Genomic DNA, 15,107 nt, shown 5'->3' on the forward strand with positions numbered 1-15,107 from the left:
ATTTGAGGAGCTCTATCTGGGACAAATAGCCATAATGTTAAATAGCCATAAAGTTAAATACTACAACAGAGAGATAGGTAAATTGCTAAAAGGCCCAGATAAGGGCTATTTTGCTTGCATTAGGGCCAGGAAAATCTCCAACGAGAAATAATTCAACAAGGGTAGGAGGATGAGAAAGGTATTCTGTGCAGAGACAGCAGAATACTGAAGTCTGTTTCCTACATATTTAGGAGAATTTTGAATATTCTTATGGTCTAGAGCAAACAGTAGCCCATGGACCAACTTCAGACGGCAGGCATGTTTTGTCTGGCATGTATTCTCTCTCTCAAATATATATATGTTATATATTATATATGTATATTATATATATAATTTAATTGCCCACATTTTAAAATCAGCAGATGGCACATGAATATTTGGAATTCTGACTTGTCTTGAAATATTGGAGAGCTGGTAATCTAGGTCCTGCATCTCTCCATGAACAGTAATCTGGAACCAAGTATCCATTCCTTCTTTGAAGTGAGTCTAGCTCATCACGGTTCCTATTCACCCTGTTCACTCATTTGCGTTACTGGCTTCATTAGCAGTGCATGTTTTCAACCCTGATCTATCTAGGATGTAAGGTTTATGGGTGTAAGAATGACTGAGGAGGAGAGGCAAGAAAAGGCAGCAGAGGGCAGATCATGCAAGCTTTTGTGGGACAGGCATAATGTCTTTGTTCTATAACGAGGGCTCCAGAGGCTATAGAGGTAGATAGGAGGTTGGAAAAATTTTTTTTAAGTTTTATTGAGATATGATTGTTATACCATAAGCTGTACATATTTAATGTATACAATTTGATGAGTTTGGACATATGCATATGCCCATGAAACATCACCACAACACCAAGGTAATAAACATTTCCATCACCTCCAAACATTTCCTTGTGTCCTTTTGTGTGTGTGTGTGTGCACGTGAGTGTGTGTTAAGAACACCTAGCATGAGATCTACCCTCTTAACAAATTTTTAAATGTATAATACGGTCTTGTTCACTATAGGGAGATGCTTTTTAAGTAGAATCAACTGGAATTCAGGAAGAACATACAAATAACTGAAATCTAGGTGACATTGACTCATTAGTTGAGAAGCTAAAAGAAGCTGAAAGGTTTCGGGGCGAAGATAACCATTTTAGTTTATTGCTTTTGAAGTGCCTGTAGATATCCAAGTGGAGGTGTCCAATAGGCCATTGGATTAGTGGAACTGGAGCTCAGGAGAACTAGACTAGAAATCCAACTTAGTAATTGAGCTTCTCTTTCAACAATGGTGACTTAAATAATTTGTCCAATCCTCAAGCTGAGCTGCAGACAACTAAAAATGTTAGATGAAATGCTTTTTAAAATAAACGAACTAAAAGACAGTGAGAGCATGAAAGGACAGGAAAGCAGACCAGCAATAGGAGAGCTTTTACCCTAGAGTCATTCGCTGATCCAAAATTGGTGGCAGAAAATAGGCTGTGTGGGGCAAGTGAGACAAAATTTGGAGTCCAAATGTCCCCAGAGGTAATTACTTAGGTAAACCACCTTCCTATTTAGGGTTAGGATCCTGAAAGGCTGCACTCCTAGGGGAAACCTAGGAGTAGGATAAACCAGAAGTAAACAGAAAATCCAGACCTGAAATAGTCAAAAGCCAAAATTAAGAACCAATTCATGAGTTTAAGAGCAAGTTGGACTCAACTGAGGAGTAAGTAATGAATTGGAAGAAAGGACAGAAGAAACCACTCAGAATGAAGCATGGATACAAAGGAATGAAAAATATAAAAGAGGGGGTTGGAGATATAAAGGATACCATGAGAAAGTCTGACACACCTTTATTTGGAGCTTAGGAGGGGGGGAAATAATAGGGTAGAAGCAATATTTAAAGAGATAATGGCTGAGAAACTTAAAAAAATAAATGAAATACATCAAGCCACAGATTCAAGAAGTTCAGCAGATCTCAAGATTAGAAAAAAAAGAAATCCATACCTGGAGCCATCAGAGTGAAGCTGCAGGAAATTAAACCAAATATAAAATCTTAAAAATAGGCAGAAAAAAGAGGATTGGTTGCCTTCGGAGGAGCAACCATTTGATTAACAACATTTTTCTCACAGCAAAAATGGAAGCCATAAAATAGTAAAATAATATTATAAATGTGCTGAAAGAAAATGACTTCCAATTTAGAATTACATATCTAGAGAAAATGTCCTTCAAAAACAAAGGTGAAATAAAGATGTATTCAGAAAAACCAAAACCAAGAAAGTTAGCCACCAGCAGAAGGGCACTAATTCTCAAGCGGAAGGAATATTACTCCAGATGAGTGTTGGGGATACAGGAAGGAATAAAGAGCATTAAAAATGGCAAATCTCAACGACCACTGCTTTAATTAATAAGCATTAATGTCTTGTGGGATTGAACATATACACGGAATTTAAATTCTGTAAACGTATACACCTACACTTACCCAAGAGGAACAATTGCATCTCACCGCAAGAATGTTGTACAAAAATGGTCATAGCTGCTTTATACATAATGGCTCCAAAGTGGAAAGAGCCCAGATGTGCTCGCCTGTGTCTCAGCCAGTTGGAGGTCCTGAATTCATCAACAGGAGAGTGGGTAAACAAACTGTGAAATATTTATGCAATGGCATGCTACTCCGAAATAAAAAGGAACAAATTGCTGATAAATGCAAAAACATGGAAGAATCTTGAAATGTGTCAAGCAAAAGAAGCTAGACAAAAAAGAGTACATAGGGTGTGAGTCCATTTATGGGAAGAATAGACGAAACTAATCTATGATAATAGAAATTGGAATAGTGATTGTCTCTAAGGGAAGGGCAAAGGGGTATGAGTGAATTTTTTGAGGTGATAAAAATGTTCTTTATGTTAATCTGTGTGATGGGCAGAATACATTACTCAAAATTAATCGATCTGTGGACTTAAGATCTGTGCATTTTGCTGTAGTAAATAATACTACAATTAGTATATCAGTATCAATATAGTACTTTAAAAAGTTACACAACAATATATATAGTTCTGGAGGGAGTGACGGTGGCAAATGGAATTAAAGTATTCCTTCATTTTTCACGAGGAGGGTAAAAGTATTACATAAAATTAGACCTTGCCAGTTCAAGGAGGCACGTTGTAATTTTTAGGGTAACCACTAAAAGAGTAGAAAAAGAGTGTGTAACTCCCAATTGACAGAGGCAGGGAAGGAATAATAAATAGTAATCAATGCAAAACAAGGCAAGAAGGGGGAGAAACAGGATTATAGAAGGACGAAAAGCACATAGTAATATGCTTGATGTAAATGCAACCATAGTATATCCATATCTGTGGCTGTGAAACTTCGTATAAGGGTGAAATCCGCCAGAGAGGTTGTAGAGTGAGGAAAAGAGAAATGAGGGGAAACTGGGCAAATGGCAGGGGGTCTGGTCCTTCTCTCCTGTCACTTCCCTTGCGCTCTTTTTCTGAGCTCTCTTTGCAAAGGCTGTCTCAGTTTCCCTGCTAGTCCCTCACCATCAGTATTTTCCCCCTCCGATTCAATCAATATACATACTCAAAGCCGCTTCTCCTGCCTAAAGTTTCTAGCCTCTGTGAACCACATCCAAACGTGTAGTGTTCACAGTCACATAAAGTCCCTTCCTGTTCCATTTCGCTTGCTGATGGCAAAAACAGCTTCTAAAGCCTGCATTTTTGAGAGAGGAAAAAGTAGGAGTATGGCTGTTACATTTATTGAAGAAATTTAAAATTAAAACTGCTAGGAAGGAAAAACAAGGAAGCACACCGATAGCAGAGGATGGTTTCGATCCATCGACCTCTGGGTTATGGGCCCAGCACGCTTCCGCTGCGCCACTCTGCTACCTCGAAAAATAATTTTCCATGAACTGTACAGAAAGTTTTCTGAATGCTACCCATCCTGATTTATTTACACAGCACCCCCTAGTGTCTGCAAAAGTCGTTACTGTCAAGTCCGTTCTTATTGGCTAGTTCCTGACACAGTAGGCGCTTTTCATTGGTTCATAAGCCGGTTTACCAAAGTAAACCAATAGGCACAAGCGGCGGAGTACGGCGGGAGCCAATCGCGCCGGAGTTTGTTGGGACACGCCGGCAGGCCGCCTCTCCAGTTGTCTGCTCCTCGGAGGAAAGGGGCGGTTGGTGTGGCCTCCATTGTTCGGACTCTAGGACGCCATGAGGTAAGGGCTGTGGGGTGCTCTAGAGAGGTTTCGGGTATTCGACCGAAAACTGTGGGAAGTTGGGCTGAAAGAAGTCGGAGGACTTGAAAGGGCCGTGTATCTAGGGGCTGCACGGAAACCTGAGAGCTCCTGGGCTGGGAGAGTGGGGGAGGTCGGGGCCCGAGGAGGCGGGGAAACTCGGGCCGGGGATGGGGGTGGGGCCCAGGAGTGGGTAGGCAGGTTCGACACTTCGGTCTCTGGGGTGTTCAGATGAGGGGGTGTCCTCAGGTCCCAGGAGGGGCACTCCCCACCCCCCCGATCTAGACTGAGAAGGCTGGAACGTGCCTCATGCATCCTCAGTGCCAAGTGCTTGACATATAGGATATGCCTGATGCTTTTACCACGTGAACGAATAAATGAGCAGTCACGTTAGTCTCTGAAGTCTTAGGGTTGGAGTGTCCCAGCAATTATGGGGCATTTCTTGTAGGGCTCACTGAGCCCCGTCAGCATTCAATGTGAGGTTTGATGTGATTAATTTATCCAGAAGGCGGAGGTCATGGGGGATGAGGCTGGGCACTTGGATTGGGGGGGAGAAGTGTAAGTGGGAATGGGATCGCTTGGCTTCCAAAGGGAAGTGCAGAGCGATGGAGGTAGGCTAACTCGAAATCATGTGGCCGGTATGGTGGAGACTGCTTCAACGAGGTCAAAACAAAGTTAAAATCTATTCATGCATTTCTAGGGGTGACAGAGGCCGCGGTCGCGGCGGGCGCTTTGGTTCCAGAGGAGGCCCCGGAGGAGGGTGAGTGCCAGTTTTTAGCATCTCTGCAGCTGTTAGTTTCCATTTCAGTCATCTGAATAGGAGTTTGGAGTGGACTAATCTTACCTGCCTTTGTGAGATCCAGCTGTGGGTTAGAAGCATTCTTTGCATGCTCTCCTGGTAAATGAGTTTGGCCCCATTATGCGCAATCGGTTTGATTTCTGTGGTGAGTAATTTGGATTGTTTTTCGTATTTTAGGTTCAGGCCCTTTGTGCCACATATCCCATTTGATTTCTATTTGGTGAGTACCTTAGCCATTGTTCAACTGTGGTTGAGCCCAGCGTCTCCCTATTAATGAAGTCAGGTGGTAGTTGCAGAGAAAGGGATTAGTGAGTGGAGTTGGGGGTGGGTTTGAGTCAGCCGTGTGTCGCTTTACATACGTAAACAGTGTAAGCTGGAAGGGGAAGACAGTCCCTCGGCCACAGTGGGCAGTAACATGGTTATAATCTTTGTTCTGAACAGTTAATGGTATCTCTGGCTTATCTGTTAGTGTAACAGTAGTAGGAGCTTAAATTATGGATATTCCCTCCAGCTTCTGTCCTTGTTTGAACATCTTAAGGAGTAAAAATAAGTGCTGTAGAATTTTCTGTTTTCAATTTTTTTGTGTTGTGGCAACGGAAAGAAAATCTCTATTGTATATTATTTTTGGTAAGTAGTATGTAGTTGTTTATTTCTGGTTTAGTGTGAAATGGCCTTTCCCCGGGTCAAGCCAGCGCCTGATGAAACTTCCTTCAGTGAGGCCTTGCTGAAGAGGAATCAGGACCTTGCTCCTAACTCTGCTGAACAGGTATATTTTGGCTTCCTTCCTGAGGTTCCTCAAAGAAAGCTAAAGAAGTAAATAAGTACTGGTGAGGTTACTGTTATCAGAGCCTAAACTCCACAGAAAGTTTAATCGTTCTCCTTATTTCTCTTTGTGGGTAGAGGGAGAGCGCCAGGTGAATATATAAACAAATTACATGTGCATTCATATTTTTACTGGGGAATCTATCTTTGGGATCAAAAAGTATTCAAGGCTGGAAGGGTCAGGATATTCTCAGAGCCCGTGCAGGTATTGCTTCATCTCCTGTTGAAGGGATTAAGGGAAAATATTCAAGCTTGGTGAGAAGTTGCTTACAGTGTTTCACCTGAGGGTATTTTTGTTTCCTGCTGTCTTTCAGGCCTCTATCCTTTCTCTGGTGACAAAAATTAACAATGTGATTGACAATTTGATTGTGGCTCCAGGGACATTTGAAGTGGTGAGTTTTTGATGATTTAGTCCTAGGAAAGGGGAGCCTTGTGGAAGTTTCCTTGGCTCCTGTCTCTTATTTCTGCAGATGCCTATTCAAAGCCACTCTTAAAATAGAAAAGTACAGTGGAATTCCTTTGTAGTGCTGATCTTGGGGACCAGACTTAGATCGTTACTGTCAGCTAACCATGATGAACCAGGCTTTTCATGTGCTTATTTGGGGATATGATTTGAACTCTGCTACTTCCAAATCCGGGTAATAAGCTGTGTTGTAACTGAGTTCTGAGGGGAACTAGGCAGTCTTCTCACTTCTGAGTTTTCTTCTTGAAATCCCTTTTCCAACAGCAAATTGAAGAAGTCCGACAAGTCGGATCATATAAAAAGGGAACGATGACTACAGGACACAATGTGGCTGACCTGGTGGTGATCCTAAAGATTTTGCCAACATGTGAGTGTACCTCTCTCTGGCCTTAGGAGCAGAACACAGTAGTTGGATTTGAGGCATAGGGATCTTTAAAGCCCAAATTTCTTGTGAGAAAGGCTGTTTGGAAGACAAATGGGAAATTTAGTTTTTTAATGTGTGTTGTATCTGAAAGAATATGGCCAGTTACTATAAGGCAGTGTTTCTCAACTGGGGGTGATTTTGCTCCCCAGGGGATATTTGGCATTGTCTGGAGATGTTTTGGGGCTAATGTTTTTGAGTAGAGGCCAGGGTTGCTGCTAAGCATTCTGCAGTACACAAGACAGATGCTACCTCCCAACCCCAAACAAAGAATTATCCAGGCCAATATGGCATTAGTCCCACTGACAAGAAACCCTGCTGTGGAAAAAGGTGTGTGTATATAGGAGGAGGTGTCCTGTTCCCTGAGCCTTCCAATTTCTCTGTCCAGGTGTTAGCTTCCCCTTGTAAAAGTTTCATTCAGCTGCTTGTCCTTGCTCCAGCAGAAATCAGAGTGCAGAGATGTATAGAAAAATCTACATAAATAATTGTAATCTTCATTATCTCTTGTTGTTTCAATCTAGTGGAAGCCGTTGCTGCACTAGGGAACAAGGTCGTGGAGAGCCTAAGGGCACAGGATCCTTCTGAAGGTTTGAGTTTGTTGCTGAACATGTAATTTAGTGGTCACAGGAGCCAGTTCTATGATTATAATGTCATTTTAACAAAGTCAGGTCAGGCTAGAAGGAAGAGTGAATGCAGAGTTTTAGGTTGGGGAAGTTTTGGGCAGAGTTCGCCAGCGTTCAAAATCCAGTTGATGTCCGTTACTTTTAAACTCTGTATTCTCAGTTCTGATTCTGGACTGTTGGTGTTTTTAAAAATCGATCTAGGGGACTTCCCTGGTGGTCTAGTGGTTAAGATACCCAGCTCCCAATGCAGGGGGCATGGGTTCCATCCTTGGTCGGGGAATTAAGATCCCACATGCCGCACAGTGCGGCCAGAAAGATAAATAAGTAAATAAACTTTAAAAACCCTATCTGTTCCCCCACCCTCATCCTGGATTTACCTTTGGTCATCTAATGGAAATATGAGTTTCAGCTTTCGATTTTTCTTTTTGCAGTTTTGACCATGCTGACCAATGAAACTGGCTTTGAAATCAGTTCTTCTGATGCTACAGTGAAGATTCTCATTACAACAGTGCCACCCAATCTCCGAAAACTGGACCCAGAACTCCACTGTTAGTCTTTTTATTCTGTTGCTGTTAAATTTGGGGAAATTCAAAACATGGTATAAAGTGTTGTTGAGTTTACTTAGGTCCCAAAAGGTCACATATGGAATAGCAACAAACTATGTTTACCCCCAAACTTTGCTGTCTTCCTCTGTAATTTGGAAACAGTTTTTACCAGCTTGCTAGTGAAATTGTCAAAGCCAGCATGGCCAAGAAAGCAGTTTGACGATTTAAGAAAAAGGACTGAGGAAATATTTATGGAGGGGGTAGGCTTTCAGAGAAAATTGGGGCTCTTTCATGCTTCCAGATTTGGTTTGGGGGAGGAATAGTGATTTTTGGACAGGTGACTTGCTGATCTGGGGAACACGGGGGGTGGTTTAAGGAATTACTCTGTTATCCTGTCCTCCTTTCACATTCTTGGACTATGGCAGTGGGATTGAATTGCTTGCTCAGTAATGGGAATGTTTCATCTTGGTGGATGTCATGCTTGTCTTCTAGTGGATATCAAGGTGTTGCAGAGTGCCTTAGCAGCCATCCGACATGCCCGCTGGTTTGAGGAAAATGCTTCTCAGTCTACGTGAGTCCCTCCCTGTTTGAGTGAAGATATATCCTAATCCTTCTAACTACATTGAACAGCAGGATACCCCACCCCCCCACCCCAATACTTCCTCTCACAGAACATTTTTGGCTGTGATCTTCTGTCTGGATTTTGATTTTTACCTTAAGTAAGCAAACTTAGGTTGAGGGGAGGGAATGTATAGTTCTGGAAATAGCTTCATCTCTGTACCTTAGGTGTGGAAGTAAAAAATCTTATTACTTTATTTTTTTTTTAGTTATAGTTGATGTACAGTATTATGTTACAGGTATACGACATAGTAATTCACAATTTTTAAAGGTTATACTCCATCTATAGTTCTTATAAAATATTGGCTGTATCCCCCATGTTGTACAGTATATCCTTGTAGCTTATTTTATACATAGTAGTTTGTACCTCTTAATCCCCTATTCCTATTTTGCCCCTCCCCTCTTCCCTCTCCCCACTGGTAACCACTAGTTTGTTCTCTATATCTGTGAGTTTGTTTCCTTTTTGTTATATTCACTAGTTTGTTTCATGATCCGTTATTACTTTTAATCCTGGTTCCTCTTACCTTCAGAGTTAAAGTGCTCATCAGGCTGCTGAAGGACCTGAGGATTCGTTTCCCTGGCTTTGAGCCCCTCACTCCCTGGATACTTGACCTACTTGTAAGTAATGAAGGGCAATTGGAATTCCTGATCCTCCCTATGTTACAGTAGTTCCTCTGAAACCTACCAGAATATGAAATTTGGTACAGATTAAAAAGAAATGGGGGGAGGGGCGGAAAGGGGAAAGAAAAACAAAGAAATCTCATTAGTGGACAAGTAATCCAATAAAGATTCAATGTTTATTATTTCTTTGGGCTTTTGGAGTATTCAGGTAAATGAGTAGTTATTACTGCACCTTTGTTTTTCTCATTACTGCTGTCATTTCATTAATGTGGTAATGGAGAGAAATTACTGAACGAGCAGTCATTTCAGAACTGCTTCTCAGCGTTAAAATTTTAGCTAGACATTAACCAGTTTTCTTCTTGATGGTTTAAAGTTTTGTTTGAAGATAGAATTGCCACTTTATGGCACACCTACCAGATTCACTTTCTTCTAGGGGCACTATGCTGTGATGAACAACCCCACCAGACAGCCTTTGGCCCTAAATGTGGCCTACAGGTATAGCATGCTGCTTTGGGTTTGGGGCTGGATGTAAGCTGTCTTGTGTGTTCTTCTGATACCTCTCCATGTTTCAGACGATGCTTGCAGATTCTGGCTGCAGGACTCTTCCTGCCAGGGTCGGTGGGTATCACTGACCCCTGTGAGAGTGGCAACTTCAGAGTACACACAGTCATGACTCTGGAACAGCAGGTATTGGGACAGCTCTGAAATGGTCTGTTGTGCCCCACTCTTGAATATCTGGTCAGAAGGCAAAGGGAATGTGGTTTTTAGTGGTCAGGGATTTGGGGGTTCTCACAGACTTTGGTCTTGAAATTAGAAGTTGTTTTTATCTCACTTTTCATGAGAATGTTAGTCAAATAAGGTATTTTGATTTTCATTGCTAATTTACCCTTACTGTGCTCTGCCTCAGGATATGGTCTGCTACACAGCTCAGACTCTGGTCCGAATCCTCTCACATGGTGGCTTTAGGAAGATCCTTGGCCAGGAGGGTGATGCCAGCTGTGAGTGACCACTGTGGGACAGGGGTTCTTTACGGTACTCTGTGATCTACAAAGAAACTCTACACTACTCATGTCTTACTGTTTCCACTGTGTGGGTCACGACTTGTATGTTGGGCTACTTGTCTGAAGTCACCTTTTTTCTCTTCTAGATCTTGCTTCTGAAATATCTACCTGGGATGGAGTGATAGTGACACCTTCAGAAAAGGCTTATGAGAAGCCACCAGAGAAGAAGGAAGGAGAGGAAGAGGAGGAGAATACAGAAGAGCCACCTCAAGGAGAGGAAGAGGAAAGCATGGAGACTCAGGAATGACCTCCCTGTCTCTTCACCCCCTTTCTTACCCAAGGAGAAGACTGGAGCCTAAGCTAACTGCTGCTGGGCTTTATGTGGTGGCATTTCTGAGGGATAGGGGAGACAGGAAGGAAGATTCAGAGGACACTATAGAAGGAATTGTCATTCCACTGCATTCTGAAACTGGCTTAGTAGCCAGAAGTCTCCCATTTATGACCTATGCCATCCATCTATAGTGAAGCAGGGTACCAACTTTTATCCCTAATACTCTAGAATCCCGAGCTTCTGGAAACCTCTCTCAACCAGTACTTTGTTGTTGAAATGTTGTGAACTGTAAGTGTTTGCAATTTTTTTTTTTACTAAGAAAAAAGATTAAAGTACTTCCTAGTAGGGCTCTTGGTCTTGTTTTTCCTTGGTATCTGGCAAGCTGTTTTGCTTCCTTTTTTTTGCTTTATGAACTCTTCATTGAAAATGATACTTGAGTTTTTTCATTGTGAACACTAGATCTCAATTTGAATCTATATTTGAATTAATGCAGAAGACTCTTGGAACCTTTCCATATACCAGAGTAAACTGGAATACCATTTAAGCATTTATTGAATTAAATGGTTTTAGTAACACTGCTACAGTGGTCAAGCCAGTGCAGTCAACAAAAGAAGGTAGGTGGTCATTCACCTTGACTTTGCCTGCCCTTTCTAGTGTAAACAAAGGAATATTGGAAGTCACAGGTAGAGGACATTCTGCCCAGGTCCAACAACCTCGCACGTAATAGAGGAAGCCCCTCCCTTGTTAATGAGGCCCGGAGATGGTAGAGGAGGTGGGCCTTGAGTATGGAGCTTAAAAAAAAAAAAAATGTAGAGGCCTCAGCTCATTCTTGGAAGCAAGAACCATAATAAATCCTTTGGGATCCTGAGTCCTGCTCTACACAGGTTTCTTTGGGCCCCACATAAATGGGTAAGACTGAAGTGCTTCCAACAAACCACAGGGCTGCCCTTTTGATGTCCCAACACCTACAGGCAGTCCTGGAGGAAACAGGCAGCCGGGGAATGGTATTTGTGCTATTCTGTGGCCATGGGCCCATCTTCTGGCCTGTTACTTGCTTGGGGAACCAGGGGGGTAAACTCCTGAATCCAGCATTGCCCTCCTTCGGGCTGTTTCCTTGGCAACACTGTGGTTTAGCCGCCTCAGCCGTTCCTACAAAACAAGATTGGGAATCAAATTAACTGCTCTGTGAAAGGATTTGAGCTTGCTGTCAACTAGGCTGGAAAATATCTTAGGCTTGCTTCATCTCAACGTTACGTCTTCTAAGGTATGTAAGAACATAAATGAGAGTAATTGGGGGTTAAGAATAAGAACAGTAAGTTCTATTTTGGCTGGCATTAGTTGACAACTCCCTTTCCCCAAAAAGACTAAAAATTACGGTGACTTTCGCTGTGTTGGGGACTTCATGACACCCCTTGAAAATCGGAGAATACCTTAAGGACTTAGAAGAACAAAGAATTACTGTTGGTAGGAAATTCCTTTACCTGGGCATTCTGTAGGATGTTATTAACCAAGACGACTCGTCGCCGGGCATTAAGGAGCTTCTTCACATAGGGGTCGAGATCCAGGGCCACTTTCTGATCCTCATTGATACGGCACAGTTCTGGGAAATGGAAGGAAGATGCAACTAAACACCTAATGGCCTTCTCGTTCTTGGAACAAGTAAGCTAGTAAATGCTATGGAAAGCACTCTTGTGCCACATGGGCACAGTCACTAGAAACTTAAGAGGAATCCATCGGCAGCCCTGGAAGCAAGTGACAGAAACCCAGCCCCAGAGGTTGGCAAAACATAAGGTCCTATAGTGAGTTGTAGGATCCCGGGTATACAGGGATGCTTACTCACCGGTAGCTAGGTTGTCAATTTGTTCCCGGAGCTCTACTTGGCTCTCTCTGCAAAGAGGTACAAGGCCTACACGGTCAGTTAATGGAACTCAAAAACCTAGTCCCCTATGTTTCCTAAGTGCTCAGAAAAGCCAGCCTCTGCCCCCACCGGCAGGCCCTCCGCCGGTCTGCCCCGCCTCCAATCAGTTTCCCCAAATTCTTAGTCCCATCCAAACGCCGAACTCGTCTTATCTCCGCCCTTTCTTGGCCCCGCCCCTACAAAACCAAATCGAGGAGAGGTCCCGCCCCAGCCTTCCCTCTTGGGCACCTGACGGCGTGGACGTGAGAGTCAAGCTGCTGCACAGCCGGTCGCAGGAACTCGAGGAGCCCCTCGGCGAAGAGGTCGCGGCCTGCGGGCCCCGCCACGGGGGTTCCTGCCCCGGACACAGCGGCGGAACCAGCTCCCGACATCACGAACTGCCCTTACGGCCGGAACCTGCCGCGAGGGCCGCCGGGAACTGAAACCCCGCCGAAGTGCGCCGCTAGGGAGCGCCCGGGGAGTGCCAGCTCCGACCCCGGCCTGGGATTTCTGGGAAACGCAGTTTCTGGAGCCAGCAGGGCGGGGCGAAGGGCCGGGCCCTAGAGCTACCGGGAGTTGTAGTTCTTTGTAGACCATGAAGTGGCGGGTTTTGAAAGTCTCCAGATTTCAAGGGCTAGAAGGAACCATTTTGGGGATGCGTACGTTTTGTTTTCTCCAAAGGTGAAAAATAAATGCTTATGTCCCCAGTTGTCCATAGCTTTCCCATGTTAATTTTGTGGGAAAGCCAGATGATAGTCATAGTATAGTATATTTCTAAATTTAAGTGTATTTTTTAATGGCACTAAAGTATGTGCAAAACTGCATCTGAATACTATTCAGCCTTAAGAAGGAATGAAATTCTGATACATGCTATGCGTTAAACGTGACATTATGCTAAGTGAAATAAGCCAGACACAGAAGGACAAATATTTAATGATTCTGCTTGTATGAGGTTTGTAGAACAGTCAAATTCATGGAGATAAAATGTAGTTCTATCTCCTGATCAGAACAGTGTTGCCCCTTCCGCCGTGGCAGCCATTGAGGAGCGGCAGCCATTGAGGAGCGGCAGCCATGGCTCTGCGCTACCCCATGGCCGTGGTGGGCCTCAGCACGGGCCACAAGGTGACCAAGAACGTGAGCAAGCCGAGGCACAGCCGCCGCCGCAGACGCCTCACCAAGCACACGAAGTTTGTGCGGGACATGATCCGGGAGGTGTGCGGCTTTGCCCTTTATGAGCGGCGGGCCATGGAGCTGCTCAAGGTCTCCAAGGACAAGTGGGCCCTCAAGTTCATCAAGAAGAGGGTGGGGACACACATCCGTGCCAAGAGGAAGAGAGAGGAGCTGAGCAATGTCCTGGCCGCCATGAGGAAGACGGCAGCCAAGAAGGACTGAGCCCTTCCCCTCTATGCACAATAAAACTTTTCCAGAAAAAAAAAAAAAAAAGAACAGTGTTGCCAGCGGCTGGGGGGAAGGGGAAATGGGGACTTGTTGCTTAATGGATACAGAGTTTCAGTATGGGATGATTTAAAAGTTCTAGAGACTACTAGTGGTGATAGTTACATAATGTGAGTTTACTTAATGCCACTGAACTGTACACTTAAAAATGGTTAAAGTTGGGGCTTCCCTGGTGGTGCAGTGGTTGAGAGTCCGCTTGCCGATGTAGAGCACACGGGTTCGTGGCCCGGACCGGCAAGATCCCACATGCCGCGGAGCGGCTGGACCCGTGAGCCATGGCCACTGAGTCTGCGTGTCCAGAGCCTGTGCTCCGCAACGACAGAGGCCACAACAGTGTGAGGACCGCGTATCGCAAAAAAAACCAACAAAAGTTTCCCTACTTTTCTTTTGTTTTTCATGGCTTTCCAGAGCGTTTACATCTCTTGTTGAATTCTCAACAAGAGGCACAGCCCTCTGTCCTTTAAGCCCTAATGTGTTCCAGTGATTCACAATAAATGGGCACCAGAATGTTCAGCCTTGAGCTTTGATGAAATAAAGCTCCTATTTTAAGGCAAACAAGAAAAATTTAAACATGAAAATGTTCTCTGCTTGGGAATTCCCTGCTGGTCTAGTAAAAAAAAAAAAAAAAGCTCTCCCTGTTTGGGCCTCTTTTCTTCCCTCTAGTGTGCAGTGTGCGTCTGCATTATGCATTAACCAGATCTCTCCAATGTCAGAAATACCAGCTCAACCATAAAGATAAATTTTTCTTCTTCTGACGCCAACCATGTAACTCCTTAGAAGATAACATTCCTTTCTCAATCCTGTAAGGCATCAGGATGACCCACCACTCACCTTGTACGTGCAGATATTTTTGGTAAACTTTATGTACAATACCAATATATCATTTCCCTTAACGACAGAGATTGCTTGCAGGACAGACTAGGTCAAATGACCTGGGGAAGATACCTAATGGAATTTCTTAGCTTAAATGTTTACTTATTACCTCATTAATGTTACTAACTATGTTACTTGTATTCTGCCTATTTTACAAGATAATTGTTTCTTGCATTACCAAATGTGTGACTGAACCTCCAATAAAAATAATGATGACTAGGCAACTTGAAACAATTGACCAAATGTATAGTTCTATAAGATCAATGATTGTAATAGCGTAACTCTAGATACAGGAAGAAACAACAAGAGCGAATCATTATCCAGACCGTAACAAACAAGTAAGACACAGTCCAGAGGCTTTTGGTTACTGTTGACAGGGCCTAGTCCGGTAATAGCACATTGGCCTATCAATGA

The 15,107-nt window shown here is 43.5% G+C and overlaps 3 protein-coding genes and 1 non-coding gene across 4 annotated transcripts; 2 read left to right on the forward strand and 2 right to left on the reverse strand.

Annotated features, from left to right (window-relative positions):
* Positions 1 to 3,800: 3,800 nt before the first annotated feature.
* On the reverse strand, positions 3,801 to 3,872 carry TRNAM-CAU (transfer RNA methionine (anticodon CAU)). The gene has a single exon. It is a non-coding gene; the product is annotated as a tRNA-Met (tRNA).
* A 236-nt stretch (positions 3,873 to 4,108) lies between these two features.
* On the forward strand, positions 4,109 to 10,815 carry ILF2 (interleukin enhancer binding factor 2). The gene is made up of 14 exons (XM_004284702.3): positions 4,109 to 4,206; positions 4,925 to 4,984; positions 5,201 to 5,243; positions 5,685 to 5,789; positions 6,160 to 6,237; positions 6,573 to 6,675; positions 7,251 to 7,316; positions 7,784 to 7,900; positions 8,390 to 8,468; positions 9,046 to 9,133; positions 9,570 to 9,631; positions 9,709 to 9,823; positions 10,044 to 10,134; positions 10,284 to 10,815. The coding sequence occupies exons 1-14, from the start codon at positions 4,202 to 4,204 to the stop codon at positions 10,442 to 10,444; spliced, it is 1,173 nt and encodes a 390-aa protein (XP_004284750.1). The 5' UTR covers positions 4,109 to 4,201; the 3' UTR covers positions 10,445 to 10,815.
* A 187-nt stretch (positions 10,816 to 11,002) lies between these two features.
* SNAPIN (SNAP associated protein) lies at positions 11,003 to 12,843 on the reverse strand. Its single transcript, XM_004284704.3, has 4 exons — positions 12,615 to 12,843; positions 12,309 to 12,355; positions 11,950 to 12,068; positions 11,003 to 11,617 (listed from the first exon to the last, which is right to left on the reverse strand). The coding sequence occupies exons 1-4, from the start codon at positions 12,755 to 12,757 to the stop codon at positions 11,516 to 11,518; spliced, it is 411 nt and encodes a 136-aa protein (XP_004284752.1). The 5' UTR covers positions 12,758 to 12,843; the 3' UTR covers positions 11,003 to 11,515.
* A 1-nt stretch (position 12,844) lies between these two features.
* LOC101289533 (60S ribosomal protein L36-like) lies at positions 12,845 to 13,811 on the forward strand. Its single transcript, XM_033414442.2, has one exon. The coding sequence runs from the start codon at positions 13,437 to 13,439 to the stop codon at positions 13,755 to 13,757; it is 321 nt and encodes a 106-aa protein (XP_033270333.1). The 5' UTR covers positions 12,845 to 13,436; the 3' UTR covers positions 13,758 to 13,811.
* The last annotated feature ends 1,296 nt before the right edge of the window (positions 13,812 to 15,107 follow it).

The sequence above is a fragment of the Orcinus orca genome, chromosome 1, assembly GCF_937001465.1.
Source record: "Orcinus orca chromosome 1, mOrcOrc1.1, whole genome shotgun sequence".
In the NCBI taxonomy this organism is placed as follows: Eukaryota; Metazoa; Chordata; class Mammalia; order Artiodactyla; family Delphinidae; genus Orcinus; species Orcinus orca.